General features: G+C 38.1%; 1 protein-coding gene across 1 annotated transcript in view; it reads left to right on the top strand.

The window, feature by feature from the left end:
• Nucleotides 1–7,122, top strand: part of LOC125395530 (killer cell immunoglobulin-like receptor 3DL1) — a 68,424-nt gene extending 61,302 nt beyond the window's left edge. The window contains exons 9-10 of the mRNA XM_087896288.1: nt 5,053–5,213; nt 5,734–7,122. Coding sequence (XP_087752414.1) covers nt 5,053–5,180 — 128 coding nt within the window. The 3' untranslated portion in view covers nt 5,181–5,213; nt 5,734–7,122. The remainder of the gene's footprint in view (nt 1–5,052; nt 5,214–5,733) is intronic.
• Nucleotides 7,123–14,475: the final 7,353 nt, after the last annotated feature.

Here is a 14,475-nt window from a genome sequence, read left to right as displayed (position 1 = left end):
ATCTTCTGCATCTTCACATCTAAAGCAAACACTAATATCTAGGAGATTTTTAGAGAGAGAGAGAGAGAGAGAGAGAGAGAGAGAGAGAGACACTATTTTTAAAAAGAATTACTAGGTTCAGCATAAGTAGGATAGATCTGTAGAGATAGAAAATCAGAACATCTGATTCCAAACTGCCATAGGTGAGCAGCCTTTGATTTTACCATATCTCTCACTAGTACATTGTGCCATTGTCATTGCTAGAAGAGTTGCAAGTTACAATTAAAGTTCCAGGTGTCAGCCCACCAGATGGGAATCCTCTTCTGAGCCAATCTCGTTTAGGCAAGGCCATCAGACTATGGACACCAGAATATCTTTTGTTTCTGCTGGGCCTTTACATGTTTCTGTGGTTGTTTCTCTGGTATCTAGCATGGTGTGAGTGGATGTGGGGAGATCTCCACTGCCTGTACTATAGTGTCTTTATCTCTTGGAAACATCCCATTTTACTGGGCATTTCTGCCTACAAATTGTCAAGATTATCCCTCCCTAAGCTGTACTATATAATTTGGTAATAATAATGATAACTTATACAGAGTTTTGATGAATAAAAATAAATACAAGAATATGCTTCACAGCCAGGGTCTGTGAGTTTCACCTAAAGGAGCTGTATGGATTGTAGCTCAAGTTAATGAATAACAATTGAGTTCCAGTAGCCCAGCTAGTTTAAATTCTTTGAACCTTAATGTTGGGAGATGTGTTCAAAGATCTCAGAGCGCTTCACAGTAGAAATAAAACTTAGTTAGACTCTGAAGTGTTTGTTAAATAATGTTGAGGTGAAAAACCCCAAAAGATCATCTAAAGTTTTAGAAAGGTACATAGCTGAATGAAAAACTCTTTAAGTTCAGAGAACAAAAACAAAACATCCCAATTATTACTGGCTGAAGTGCTCCTTTTGCTAGGTTTGGTTGAGGAGCAAAGGTAATGGTTAATTCCTTATATTCAATTCTGCCCTCAATCTCCTGATATAAAAAACTATTAATAAATGGTTGTGTTCCCTAAAAATTTTAAGTAGAACTGACTGATTCTTTTCATAAATAAAAGTTTAGGTTTGTGATTCTTTTAAGATCCCTTATATGACTTTTTCAAGAAAAGTAATAGAGTAATTGTTCCTTTCTTTGTAACTGAAAAATGCATCCTGCCAGTATACCTGACAAAAACACTTTGCTTGCTCATATCATTAATCTATAACCAGTTACTTGGATATGAGTGTATGTGGGTTCTCGGGATAACTTTTTTCACCTGCAATACATAAAATGTTTAATCATATGAGGGACATGTTTTTACCTATATCCATTTAGTTGATAAATGGAATGAAACTCTTTTGACTCTTGTACTTCCTGGAAGAATCTGTTGGAATATAAAAACTATAAAACAACATGAGAGTAGAGAGAGAGAGAATGATGAGAGAGAGAATAAAAATAAGAGAGAGAATAAAGAGAGAGAGAATAAAGAAGGAGAATAAATCAAGAGAGTTTGTGAGTGCCTTCATCCCTAACCCACCACAGAATGAAAAGTCTAGCCTCAAAAGCTCCATGGATTCCTAACAAATCCCTGTGCTGCTGGAGGCTGAACCCCAGACAGCAGTAACTGTGAATTTGAAATTATAGTGCAGAAGTATTTTATTATGTGTGTTTGATTACTTCTGCCCTCTGAAAATGAAGCAAACTTGGATCAAGAGTCTGAAGTGAGAACAATACTGAATAGTCAGGTAGGTCCTCCTGAGTCTTCTCTTCAGTGCAGTCTACCACTCCTTCATTCTCTGTGTGCATACAGCATCACTTAACATTTACCTCTTTCTAGGACCCTGAAACACAAGAAGTGCATGAGGTGGAATACTTAGAATTTGAGTAAATGGTCTTAAACAACAATTGACCACTCCTATTTCCCAGATTCCCAAGGAATTTTACACAGATCCCTGTGTGTACATAGAAGTCAGGAAACGTTAAGATGAGATGAAAGATCTTCTTCACCCCATTAGTTCTCAGAGAAAGATCCTAGGTTGTCTTCTGTGGAGACCACACCCATTTCTCCAGCACAGTCTGATAAATACACGTGAAATAACAGCTGGAATCTGAGGGCAAATATCTCCTACTCTGGAACCATCCTTCATTATTCCAATATGATTCTCAAAGTGACTTTCCTTTAGTTAAAAATGATACAGCCCTCACTATCCACTCAACAGAAATCAGTTCTATTGCTTGTCCAGGGGTCTCTTTTTCATTTCACTCTGGCCTTTCTTTACCACCTGAGTATCTGCAAATTCTAAACCTAATTGAAGCTGTAAACATGATGAGTATTTCACAATTTCATATCAACAAGAAGTTCACTATTTTTATTAGTATATATTTCCAGGATGTCAGAATGGTATACAACATATTATGTCTCATGACAGCTTCTTATATGTCTGTATATTTAAATCATATTCACACCAATTATCTTATCTTGACTTTCTATCACTCCAGCTGTTCTCATTCAAGAAGCCCACTATTTTTAATGATTTTTATTTAGCTCTACATTTTTCTCTGGCCTTTATCATATACTGTTCTGTGTACATCAAATGCTGTTTGTCTTCTCTCACCAGAAGCCTTTATATATTTCTTTAATATTTCAATGTGGACTTCTCCTCTATTAAGAAACATTTTCTAAGATGTAATTGAGGCATGGCATCTCCTCTTTGTCACAAATTTCTATTACTATTCTGTTGAAATTTTAGCTCCTCTAAATTTACATATTGCATGCTGGATGAGAACTTATTAAGACTCAGAAAGTAAACAAAATCTCACACGACTCAGAAAGACCCTGAGACATATGTAATTGACAAGGGCCCTCCCCCAAAATTCTATGAGAAACAGAAATAGCTTAGAAGAGACCCTCCAATGAACCAAGCCTCCAGTAATAGTTCCAGGGATGCAGCTTTAATGAGTCATCCCCCAAGCTGGCAGTCACTTTTGTTCTATGTTCATATGTTCACCTATGTTCTAATAATTATCCAGTCATCCTTGTCCTGGCTTCACAGCTCTGTAATCTTAGCCTCATCGTATATACTTGATTCTCAAACTCTGTAAAATCAGAAGGTATTTAGAGGCAGAATGAAATCTTTAGGGACTCTCCATCCATAATTTCTTTACGTGAGACCCCTGCAAGTGATCAGAAAAGGTAATTTTACTTCCTTCCAAACAACAGTGAAGTGCTAATTCTAACTCTATTCATCCTGGAGGGGTGATGGGGTCTAAAGTGTTAAGGAAGCAAGCAGAAGGGAATATAGTTAACAAACACAATGTGTGATGGGATGGCCTTGACTTCATGTTTTCTTTTTGGAGAATTATTGTTGGGTTCAGGGGTGCAAAAGATTTATAAATTCCAAAGCATATTAGCTGAGCACTGGTGTGAATATCATGTTAACAAACAGAACACAGGACCTGTACATAGTGTCTTGCCTATTTTCTGCCAGTGGCATAAAGATACAGACTTGGAACACTGTCACACAATCACATGAAATAGAAGGCAAATTCAAATTATGAGGCAAAAATTGAGGTTTCATTTCATTGCAGTCTGCCAAGGTTAAGAAATTATGCAGATTGGCAATGGAATTGCATCAGCGCTTCCCCCCCCCAACCCCCGCACAGCTCTTCATGGAAATGAAGGACTGACTATCTTGGATTTTATACACTGAAGCCATAGGAACATATAGCTAAACCATAAGGCATGTTGTAGTACAGATAGTAACAGAGCCCAAGGTGTTCTGGAAGGTTCCTTCTTGCCTCAATGTATACCATTTATAGCATATTCTATATTTATTCTTAGAATTTCATATGAGAAAATACAAAACATGCAGTCATACTATATATTGTATTTAGAGGCTGTTTGTTTGCTTCCAGGCTGCCCAGACCTTAAATAATTATACAGAAATTATATTAAATGCAACTGTTTGGTCAATAGCTTAGCATATTTCTAACTAGGTCTTACATCTTAAATTTACCCATTTCTATTATTTTACATTTTTATCATGAGACTCATGGTTTACTGACAAGGTTCCAGCTAGCATCAGGTGTCTGTCTCCTGCTGTGGCTACATGGCTTCTATCTGACTCTGAATTCTTTCCTCCTCTATCAGCTTGGAATTCCCACCTTGCTCTATTCTGTTAGGCTACTGGGTGAAACACCTTTATTCATTAACCAACAAGAGCAACACATATGCAAAAGAACTTTCCACACCAACATATGCCCTCTAATTCTTATATTTTATTTTATTTGTATTAGTTATTTGAGAATATCAATCCTTTGTCATATTAACCCTCTTTCTCAACTCTTCCTATTATCTCATTTTGTCCATTAAGTTCAATTTATGATGACCAAAAATTAGGGGATGTGTGGTCTAACACTAAAGCAAGGTCAGCTTACATACATGAACATTCTTGAAACTGATCCTCACAGCAGCTATCATTAACCTACAGCTCCTTGACTAGGGTTGAGGCTTCACGTCCAAATTCCCAGGGCATGATGGAATTTGGTTTACTTGAGTATGTAATGATTTTGCACATGTAGACACAACTACTTTTGAGTTCATATATGCAACTGCCCTCCTGTGTCCAGGAGACACTCTCCTTGGTTGTTATCATCAACCTCATTCAGTCTTTTTGGCCAGCTTTTTCATGATGAACACTGAACATTATAGAAGTGGAAGTGGTATAAATGTCCCATTTAGAGCAAGAATTCTACAGTCTTTTATTCTCTGTAGTTTGGCTAATTGTGGGTATCTGTATTGATCACCACCTATTACAAGTATGAAGTTCCCTGCTGAGGGCTGAGAGATGCATTAATATGGGAGTCTAAAGAAATGTCATTAGATGTCATTTTAATACTGTGTGCATTTAGCAGAAAAAGAATGCTAAGTACTTCAACAAAAAATTCTAAAGATTAATAGTCCATTACTTATCCATCTATCATTAAATATTAAGCAATCTATTACAGATATCCTAAAATTGACAGCTTATTGATTCATATCTTCCATCAGATAATCACGGACTCCTGCATATCCTGATTAGACTGTCACTTTTCATGATTGCTGTCTTCCTCATCTTCATCATTTATTCTTGGAGCTCTGCCAAAGGGAATATCAAGAAGCCAGAAGGAGACATCTAAGGAGCCTGAGAAACTGAAGTTGGAGGAAAGTGGGTATGTGGTCTTCATTCACTTAGACCAGGACAGGGCCACTGAGGTAGGGCTTTACAATAGAAAAGGTAAGTCCTTATTCTTTCCCTAAGCTTCAGACTAGAGACTAATTCTTCACTGTATATTCACAATCAAAGCAGACAGTTATATAGGAGAAGGTAATATGGAAGAAAGAAAGCTAAAGTGAAATGAGTATCATAGAAAATGATAAGATGGGGCTTAGAACATAGAGATGCAGAACAGCTGACTGCTCTAGGGAAGAAGAATCACCTTGGATTTTACCATATCTCTCATTAAAACATCAGTTTTTGAAATGAGCTTGCAGAAGTGCTTTTTAGGTGTCTTTAATTACTTCTGCCCCCCAAAACTACAGTCATCAATGACCAAGGGTATGAAGTTAAAAGAACATGAAAGAAATAGATCCTCATGAACCTACCCTGTTCCATATACGATGGGTCCTACATTCCCTCATACTTCCTAGAATATGTGCATACAACATCACTTAACATTTACCTCTTTCTAGGAACATGAAAGAAAAGAAATGCTGGAGGTGACCATACACAGAATTTGAACAGTGGACACTCAAGCAATGATTGACCACACCCAATACCGAGCTGCCCCAGGAATTTTCCAAAGAGATCAGTGTGTACATAGTAGTTATGAAACAATAATCTAAGAACAAAGACTATCTTAGCCCATGAGTTCTCAAAGAAAGTACTGAAAAATTCTTCTGTGGAGACCACAGCACCTTTGGCAGCATAAACAAACAGATGCAATGAAACAATTACTGAAATCATATGGCAGAGGTCTCTAACCTCAGGATCATCCATCATTAATCCAGTCTGCATCTGAATGTGGTTTTCTTTCATTTAAAAATATGGCTCTCACTTTTCCTTTAGATAGAAATCAAAAACTTTTCCTCAATCTATTGGTATTTATTTCTTTTAACTCTTGTCAATCTGTAAAACCTAAATAGCTGTACATTCTAGACCTACGTGAAGCTGTAATCATTTTAGTATCTCACACTTTCATATCAGCAACAGACTCACTCCATGTGTTTCTTTAATCTTTCAACGTAGACTTCTCTATTGAGAAAAGCTTTCTAAAATATGATTGAAGTAAGGCACCATCTAGTTCTGCCAAGTATCTGTTACTATGCACCTGAGAAGCTAGTTCCTCTGAATTGAAGTCTTTTGGAAGAAAAATCATTAAGTCCCAGGAGGTAAACAAAACCTTACAAGTATCATCAAACCCTGAAACATACAAGACTCAAATGTGCCTTCCCTAAGATTTTATGAGTAATAGCAATATCAGAGCATAGAAGACTGTCCAGTTAACCAAACTACCTGCAGGGCAGTGAGGGAGCACCAGGTGAACAGCTTTCCTATGGCATTATCCATTTCTTCACAAGTGGGTGGAGGTACAGACACTTTTGAATCACCCGTGCTCCCATTATTATCTCCTCATACAGCAGCATGGCTAATGTCACATGGACGGCTAACTTTACTTTTAAAAGTTTAAAATTTCTGTGCTCAAGAGAACTGTAAATCAAAATTGGACCTGAGATGTTAAAGCCTGCTAACGGTTCTTTTTGTAGTTGACTGGTCTTGTACAACTTTAACAAAACTGCTCTTTCAGTTTCTACAAATGAAACCTTGCTTTGTACCAGATGACCTTCTGCTTTCTTCTAGACAGAATACTTTAGATCCTTGCCTTTAAAATCACCTGACTGGGGTGTCTCGAAGCTGCTGTTTGGAATTCTAGATATATGTCTGGTGTTGGGATATGAATAAAAGCCCCTGCATTATTAGAATGTAGTAATTGTCAGAGTGTTGAATCTCTAAACAAACATGCTTGACCGTAGAACCATGATCCTGTAACCAATCCTAATAAACTCATAAGTTCAGTAAAATAGTCCTGGTGTATCATTAATTGGATCTGTCATCAGTGCCCTATCTGGGACCAGCAAATGTTTGCTAACATCTCACAATAAAGAGTCACACAATCTATGTACACAGTAGCAATTTTAGATATGGTTTCTCTGCTGGGATAAACCCATGACCAAAAGCTAATTGGTGCAAAGTATCTATTTGGATTACATATCTTACACACCCCAGATCACAATCCATTCAGTGAAGCCAAGGTAAGGAACCTGGAGGCAGCAACTGAAGCAGATGGAACAAAGTTCACCACATACTGGATCATTCCTCATGCCTTGCTCAGCCTACTTTCTTATGCAATTTCAGGTGACCTGCCAAGCAGTGGCACCACCGCAGTGGTCTAAGCCGTCTCACTTCAACCATGAATCAAGGAAACGCACAGCAGACTTGCCTGTAGACTAATCATGTGAATGCATTTTCTCAAATGAGAGTTCCACTTCCCAAATAACTTGTGTGAAGTGAAAAATAATCAGCTAGAACATGATCCCCTCTATTCTCTTTTGCATTTTCATGCTGGTATTGTAAAATACATCTTTGTTTGTGTGTCCCTCTGTCTTACTGTTGATTTGAAACTGGAACTTGCTAAGTACCCTCAACTTGGGGAAGTCTTGCTTTATCCTCCCAAGAGTTAAAGGTACAGGGGCGGTGAGAATTCAGAATATGGAATTTTATTTTAAGTATCTTTCATCCAAATTCCTTTCAAGATTGCAGCAGAGAGGTTTTTGAGTGCCATGTGACTTGAAAGTTTTAGGCAGTAAAAAAAGTCAAAAGCATGAAAGTGAATACACATGGAAATCATGTTTAGCAAAATAAGTCAGATTCTGAAAGGTAAATACTATACATTTTATATGTGTAAACTAGATATAAAATTACATTTTTACTTTTTTGGTGTGGGAGAATTATCTGTATTCTGTCAATCATGTATTTTAATAAAACGCTGATTGGCCAGGCAGGAAGTATAGGGGGGGTCAACCAGACAGGAAGTATAGGCGGGGTGATGAGAACAGGAGAAGGCTAAGAAGGAGGAAGTCCATTCCTCCATTCCTGCCCAGATCACTGAAGAAGCAACATGTGAGCTGACAGCTGGAAAAGGTTCCAAGCCATATGGCTAACATAGATGAGAATAATGGGTTAATATAAACTACAAGAGTTAACAAGAAGCCTGAGCTAATGGGCTAATCAGTTTATAACCTAATGTAGACTTTGTGTGATTTTCTTTGGGACTTACCGTGGGGTACTGGGCGGGATAGAAACCCCAACAAGCCAGCCCCTCATGTTACATTTTTTTATTTTAATTATCTTTTTAAGTTAGTATGCACAGTATTGGGTTTCATTTTGACATTTGTATACATATGTATAATATTGTGTGTATATGTGTGTGTGTGAGAGAGAGAGAGGGGGGGAGAATTTAGAAAGAAAGACAAGAAAATGAAAAAAGAGACATTCTTAAGGTAAGATTTTTTTTATTTGGGGAAATTTTTTTCTCTTTATTTTTTTTAGATTTATTTATTTATTATGTATACAGCATTCCTTCCCTGTATGCTTGCATGCCAGAAGAGGGCACCAGAGCTCATTATAGATGGCTGTGAACCACCATGTGGTTGCTTGGAATTGAACTCAGGACCTCTGGAAGAGCAATCAGTGCTCTTAACCTCTGAGCCATCTCTCCAGCCCCTTCTCTTTATTTTCAAAATTAATTAGTTAATATTTTGTAGTCCAATTACAGTTTACTCTCCATTCCTCCTCTCCTCCTCTTCCCTCCTTTTAGTTCCCATCCCCTTTCCACTCATCCTCCTTTCTCATCAGGAAAGGGCAGGTCTCCCATGAACATAACCAGCCATAGTATATCAAGTTGAATAAGAACTAGCACCTACTCTCCTATTGAGACTGGACAAGGCAACTCAGTATGAGGGAAGGGTCCCCAAAATGGGTTAACACAGTCAGAGAGAGCCTTATGAGACCTACAAGACCAAGCTATACAACTGTAGCACATGGAGAGGGCCTAAGCGTCAAATGCAAGTTCACTGATTGTCAGTTCAGTCTCTGAGCCCTTATGAGCCCAGGTTAGTTGATTCTGTGATTTTCTAGTGGTGTCCTTGACTCCTCTGGTTCTCACAATCCTTTCTCTCTCTCTTCCACAGGCTTCCCTGAGGTTCACCTAAGGTTTAGATGTAGGTCTCTGCATCTGTTTCCACCTGTTGTTGAGTGAAGCCTCTCTGATGATAATTAAGCTAAGCGACAATTTGTGAATATAGCAGAATATCAGCAATCATTTAATTGACAATTTGTGCCAGTCATGTTTGGTTCTATCCTAAATCTCTGGACTGTCCAGCCTCTGGGTCTGACCCTCCAGGCAGTATTAGGGATGGACTCCCTTTCATGGTATGGGTCTCTAGCTGGATCAGTTGTTGGTTGGCCACTCCCACATTTCATGCCAACATTCCTCCACCATAACTTGCAAGTAGAACAAATTTTAGGTGAAAGGTTATGTGCTGGTTTGGCCCGTAATCCCTCCACTGCTCTTGTCTGGTTGGAGGACATGAATGGTTCAGGCTCTGACCTCTATCACTGGGATTCTTAACTAAGATCACACTCATAGTTACTTAGGGTTTTCAGTTGCACTAGATTTCAAGCTCACCCCAGAGATGACCCTGATTCCATTTGTCTTCCCCAGTTCTCTCTCCATCCAGCCTCCACCTGATCTCTCCTCTTCCCATGCTCATTTCCCCATCTAGACCCCTCCCCATATCTACCTGTAATTTATTCTATTCTCCCTTCCCAGAAAGATTCATGTGTGTCCATCCCCCCCCACAACCCCGCCAAACCCTCCTCATTGCTTAGCTTCTGGTTAATTCTGTAAATTGCAGCATGGTTATCCTTTACTTTATGGCTAATATCCACTTATAAGTGAGTATATACCATGTTTTTCTTCCTGGGTCTGGGTTATCTCAATAAGGATGGATTATCTTTTCAAGTTCCATCCATTTGACAGCAAGTTGCATGTTTCATACTTTCATACAATATATTTTGATCATATTCTTTACTGACTTATTTACAAAACCCTCCCACAAACTGGAATCTTAGCGATCTATAGCAGCCCCTTGAAGGTCTCAAGAAACAATACTAAAGAAGAGTGAAAAGAAGCTAGGAAGTGGAGAAGTGTTGCTTTGAGAGGCTAGCCACTGTACATGTCATGGCTTTTGAACACATAAACTCACGGAAACAGTGATTACCTCCTGGTGAATCAATAAAAATGAATACAGTATTTGTCAACTTACAGTCCTTCAGGCACATAATCAAGAGTGCTTTAGCTGGATAATGTAGTTCCACTCTTATTGCTTGGGAAGGTGATCCCTGAATGGATATGGCAGTCCTGGAGTCTCAGCAACTGTAGAGTCCATTTCATTCACACTACTGAGACCTGACAAGATCTGTCCAGCAGAAAATTTACCTCTGTCTCTCTGTCTATCTCTCTCTCTCTTTTTCTCTCTTTTTTCTCTCTCTCTCTTTCTCTCTCTGTCTATCTCTATCCTTCTCTCCTCAATTTATTTTGCATTTATTCTACCTGAGAGGTTCCAAACAAATCTTAAATAACTAACAGAAATTTTGTTTCCCCTTTACAAGCTCTCAACACACTGGTTCTATGTGAATAAAGGTGCAGAGCTGTTGTTCTGAGTATTTTGTTACTTTTACTTTGGATCTTCGCCAACATCTGATAATTGTGCAAAATTATTTGACCCATACTACTGATTAAGCCTATGTTAATTCAGTTCTCACTTATGGCGATGAACCCTTCTATGAGAGACCAGGATTTCATGAACCCTTAATTCCTATTTAAAGAAAGATTTTCTACCCTTCTCTGAGAATTTAGCTCTTCATACTGGTTGCCAGCTGTGGGAATCCATGCAAATGCTATGAAAGGAAGAGAAACAAACCTCAAGGGACAATGAGGAAACATAGCTCAATATGACTTAGTTAGCCTGGATGTGACAAACTTCTTCCATCTAATCACAAGCAGTTCATCTTAAGCACAATAAAAACAGTAAACTTTGAAGGAAGTTTTCTAGTGTAATACAGTCCCTGGTGCAAAAAAGTATAATGACATCAGAATTTAATGTAAAGTACATGTCATTTCTTTCAAGAATATAGGCTCTAGAAATACACTACCTGTATTAGTTTAAAGCTGATTAAACTTTTAGGTTAACTAACAAAGTATAGAGTTTGATGATATATTTATATATGTGTGTGATACTATGTATATGAAAATGACAAAGAAAATCAATGCCTTATCTATTATGATGGTCCCTGAAACTTATAGATGGGTGTGATATAGAGAGGAAGGGAGCATAAGTAGGGAAGAGAATTAAGAATGGTGGCTAACAAAATCCATGTAATAGGAAAGCACAACAGATATACAACTAGGAGAAGAAAGAAAACCAGGAGGATCAGGGGAGGCTGTGATCTGAGATCTTCCAAGAACAAAATCAACCCCTTCCAAGAATTAGGTAACATCACGAAAGAGGACCAGTGAAAAGAACATAAGAGCTAAAAGATGGGAAGGAGTGCTGTGAGAGGTTGGTCTCTAATGACGTGGCTATAACAAAAATAAATTCACAGCAGTTGTGATTACATAGTGAATCAATAACCATGAGTATGCAACTGTATCCATGGTGTGCTATGACTAAAAGTCCTTCAGGCATATTCTCTAGAGTGGTTAGTATAGATACATAAAGTGGTGGCACTCATTTCTAAAAATTTTAGGCAATTGGAAATGTCAGTGTTATCTTGGTATTTCTGCTAGTGTGCTCTTTAGTTTAAAATGTCCACTTTCCAAATGAGGAGCAGAAGGAGGAAGAACATGAAAAAGGAAATCAGGAATGCTCTCACCCACTGATACAAGGGGACGGATCTAATGAGAGTTTACCAAGGGCAGTTGGACTGGGACTGAACGAGGATGTGATCTAACCAGATTCTCGGAATTTGGCCGGATTCTCTGAATGTGGCTGGCCCGAAGTCTTTCTGAAAAGCCATTGACTATGACACTGGGACTTGTTTCCTCTGCATATACTGGATTTTGGGGATCCAGTCTGTTTGGATACTCACCTTCCTGGACCTGGAGGGAGGGGGGAGGAACTTGAACTTCCCACAGGGCAGGAAACCCTGACTGCCCTAAGGAATGAAGAGGGAGGAGGAGAGGGAGTGGGGGGAGTGGGAGGGTGTTGGGAAGAGGGACGGAAATGGAAACTTTTATAATTTAATAAAATTACTTTCAAAAAAAATGTCCACTTTCCACAATCTATACTCACCTCAAAATAGGAAGGATAAGATAAATGTGGGTACTTTCTACAACACATGTGGAGGTCAGTGGACCATTTTGTGAAGTCAGAACTTGTCCTACAGCTTTAAATAGCTTCTTCAGCTGGATCCTGTGTCGGTAGACTTACATGTCAGGCCTTTCAGTCACTGACCCATCTCTCCAATATACAAGCAATGATTTTTCAAACTAGTCATGTGGACACATTGACCATTTTTCTTCTAGTAGCAATACCAGGAAGCTTTTGCTGATGCTTCAGCATTTCTGCAGATTAAGGGTTGAAGTCTTGTTTGGTTTCTCCATGACCAGTATGGCACAATAACCCTAAGGGTTCAGTAGGGGCATACATATATATTAGTGGTAGATAATAGCTATCTAATTGGACTGAAGTTCATCTCAAATACAAAGAAATATTGCCTAGTTCTGAAAACCTAATCAACTATCCAAGGCTAGTGTTGCTAGTCATCTTGAAGAAATATATAACTACAATTTTACTAAATATGCGTATCCCCTAATTTTAATATAATATATATTTATTCTTGCACTCAGAGATAAATATAGTTCTTATACATCATCAAAAATAAAATTTCTATTAGCTTCAGATAATCACCACTACAAGAACAGAAACCATTAAAAATATGCATAACAGGTGATTGTGTCCTCCCCAGCTTTAGTTGATCTCTCTAAAACTTCCTGCACCCAAGGCCCAGGGAACATCATGCAAACATGGTAAGAAATATTGTCAATCCAGAGGAGCAGAAAGTTTGCTGTGAGATTGCATCTCATAGAAATGTATTCAGCCCTAAAATTGCATACATATAAATAGCATCAAACAGGTTATCAGGTTGTATTTATATATTTAAGGAATATAAATGTATGTGTGTATGTGTCTGTCTATGTGTGGAGGTGGAGAAATATATAAAGATAATTAAAGATAAAGGTGAATTGAGAGAACAAAAAGCTATATAAGAGAGATTGGTAGCAGTAAGGGATAAGAAATGATACAATTATAATTCATTTGAAAAAATATTAGAATTTTAATTTTAGAAATGTAGAGTAAAAGCCAGGCAGTGGTGGCACAGGCCTTTAATCCCAGCACTCAGGAGGCAGAGACAGACAGATCTCTGTGATTTCAAGGCCAGGCTGTCTACAAGAGCTAGTTCCAGGACAGTGAGAACTGTTACACAAAGAAATCTCGTCTCGGAAAAACAAAAAGAAATGGAAAGTAATAAATAAGAAGAAAAGTCTAGCAATGTAATAAAATATGGCAGATAATAAATACTATAAATGCATGGTACATTGCCAGGTTTTGTGTGGCCAGTAGTCAGTTCCATTTCAAATGTTCCCATTACTTTGCAATGTCTTGTCCTCTGAGAGATTTGTTCTAGAAATACACTATAAGAATATTGATGTTTCTTATCTTGGTTCATGGTCTTTTATTTAATATGCCATACTGAAATAAAGAACAAATGCTCTTGAGTCAGGAATGAGCCTTGCAACATAAAAATCTCAGGGAAAATGCAAAACAACTTGTCAAATTGTACATATTAAACATTATCAGAAACTTCTTTGCCAACAACTCAACAATAAAGAGAAACAACACATCACAATAAGTACATATGTGAGATTTTTGGTTTAAAAAAATGGTAAGCATATAGGGTTGGGGAATCTGTCAGAAGTTGAGAGGCTCTGCACTTTTAGAGAACCCAGTTTCAGTGCCCAATGCCCACACCAGGAAGTTTACAACTGCCTGTGACTCCAGCTCCAGAGGATTTGATAGTGCCGTCTTCTGGCCAGATGAGGCACCAGCACTACCATGTACATATTCTCACATCATTTGAAATGAAATTTTTCACAGAATTTTAGTCTGCCAAGGTTAAGGAAGAATGCATAGTGGCAATAAAATTTCATCAATACCTTTCCCTTGCACAGTTCTTCATGAAAGATGAAGGACTGCTCATCTTGAATTTTATGTGCTAAATCCTTAGGAACATATAGCTAAGCCATAAAA

Source organism: Myodes glareolus, chromosome 1, assembly GCF_982192425.1.
Source record: "Myodes glareolus chromosome 1, mMyoGla1.1, whole genome shotgun sequence".
NCBI lineage: Eukaryota > Metazoa > Chordata > Mammalia > Rodentia > Cricetidae > Myodes > Myodes glareolus.
Note: the sequence above shows the minus strand (reverse complement) of the source record. Positions and strands in the feature narration are given on the sequence as shown.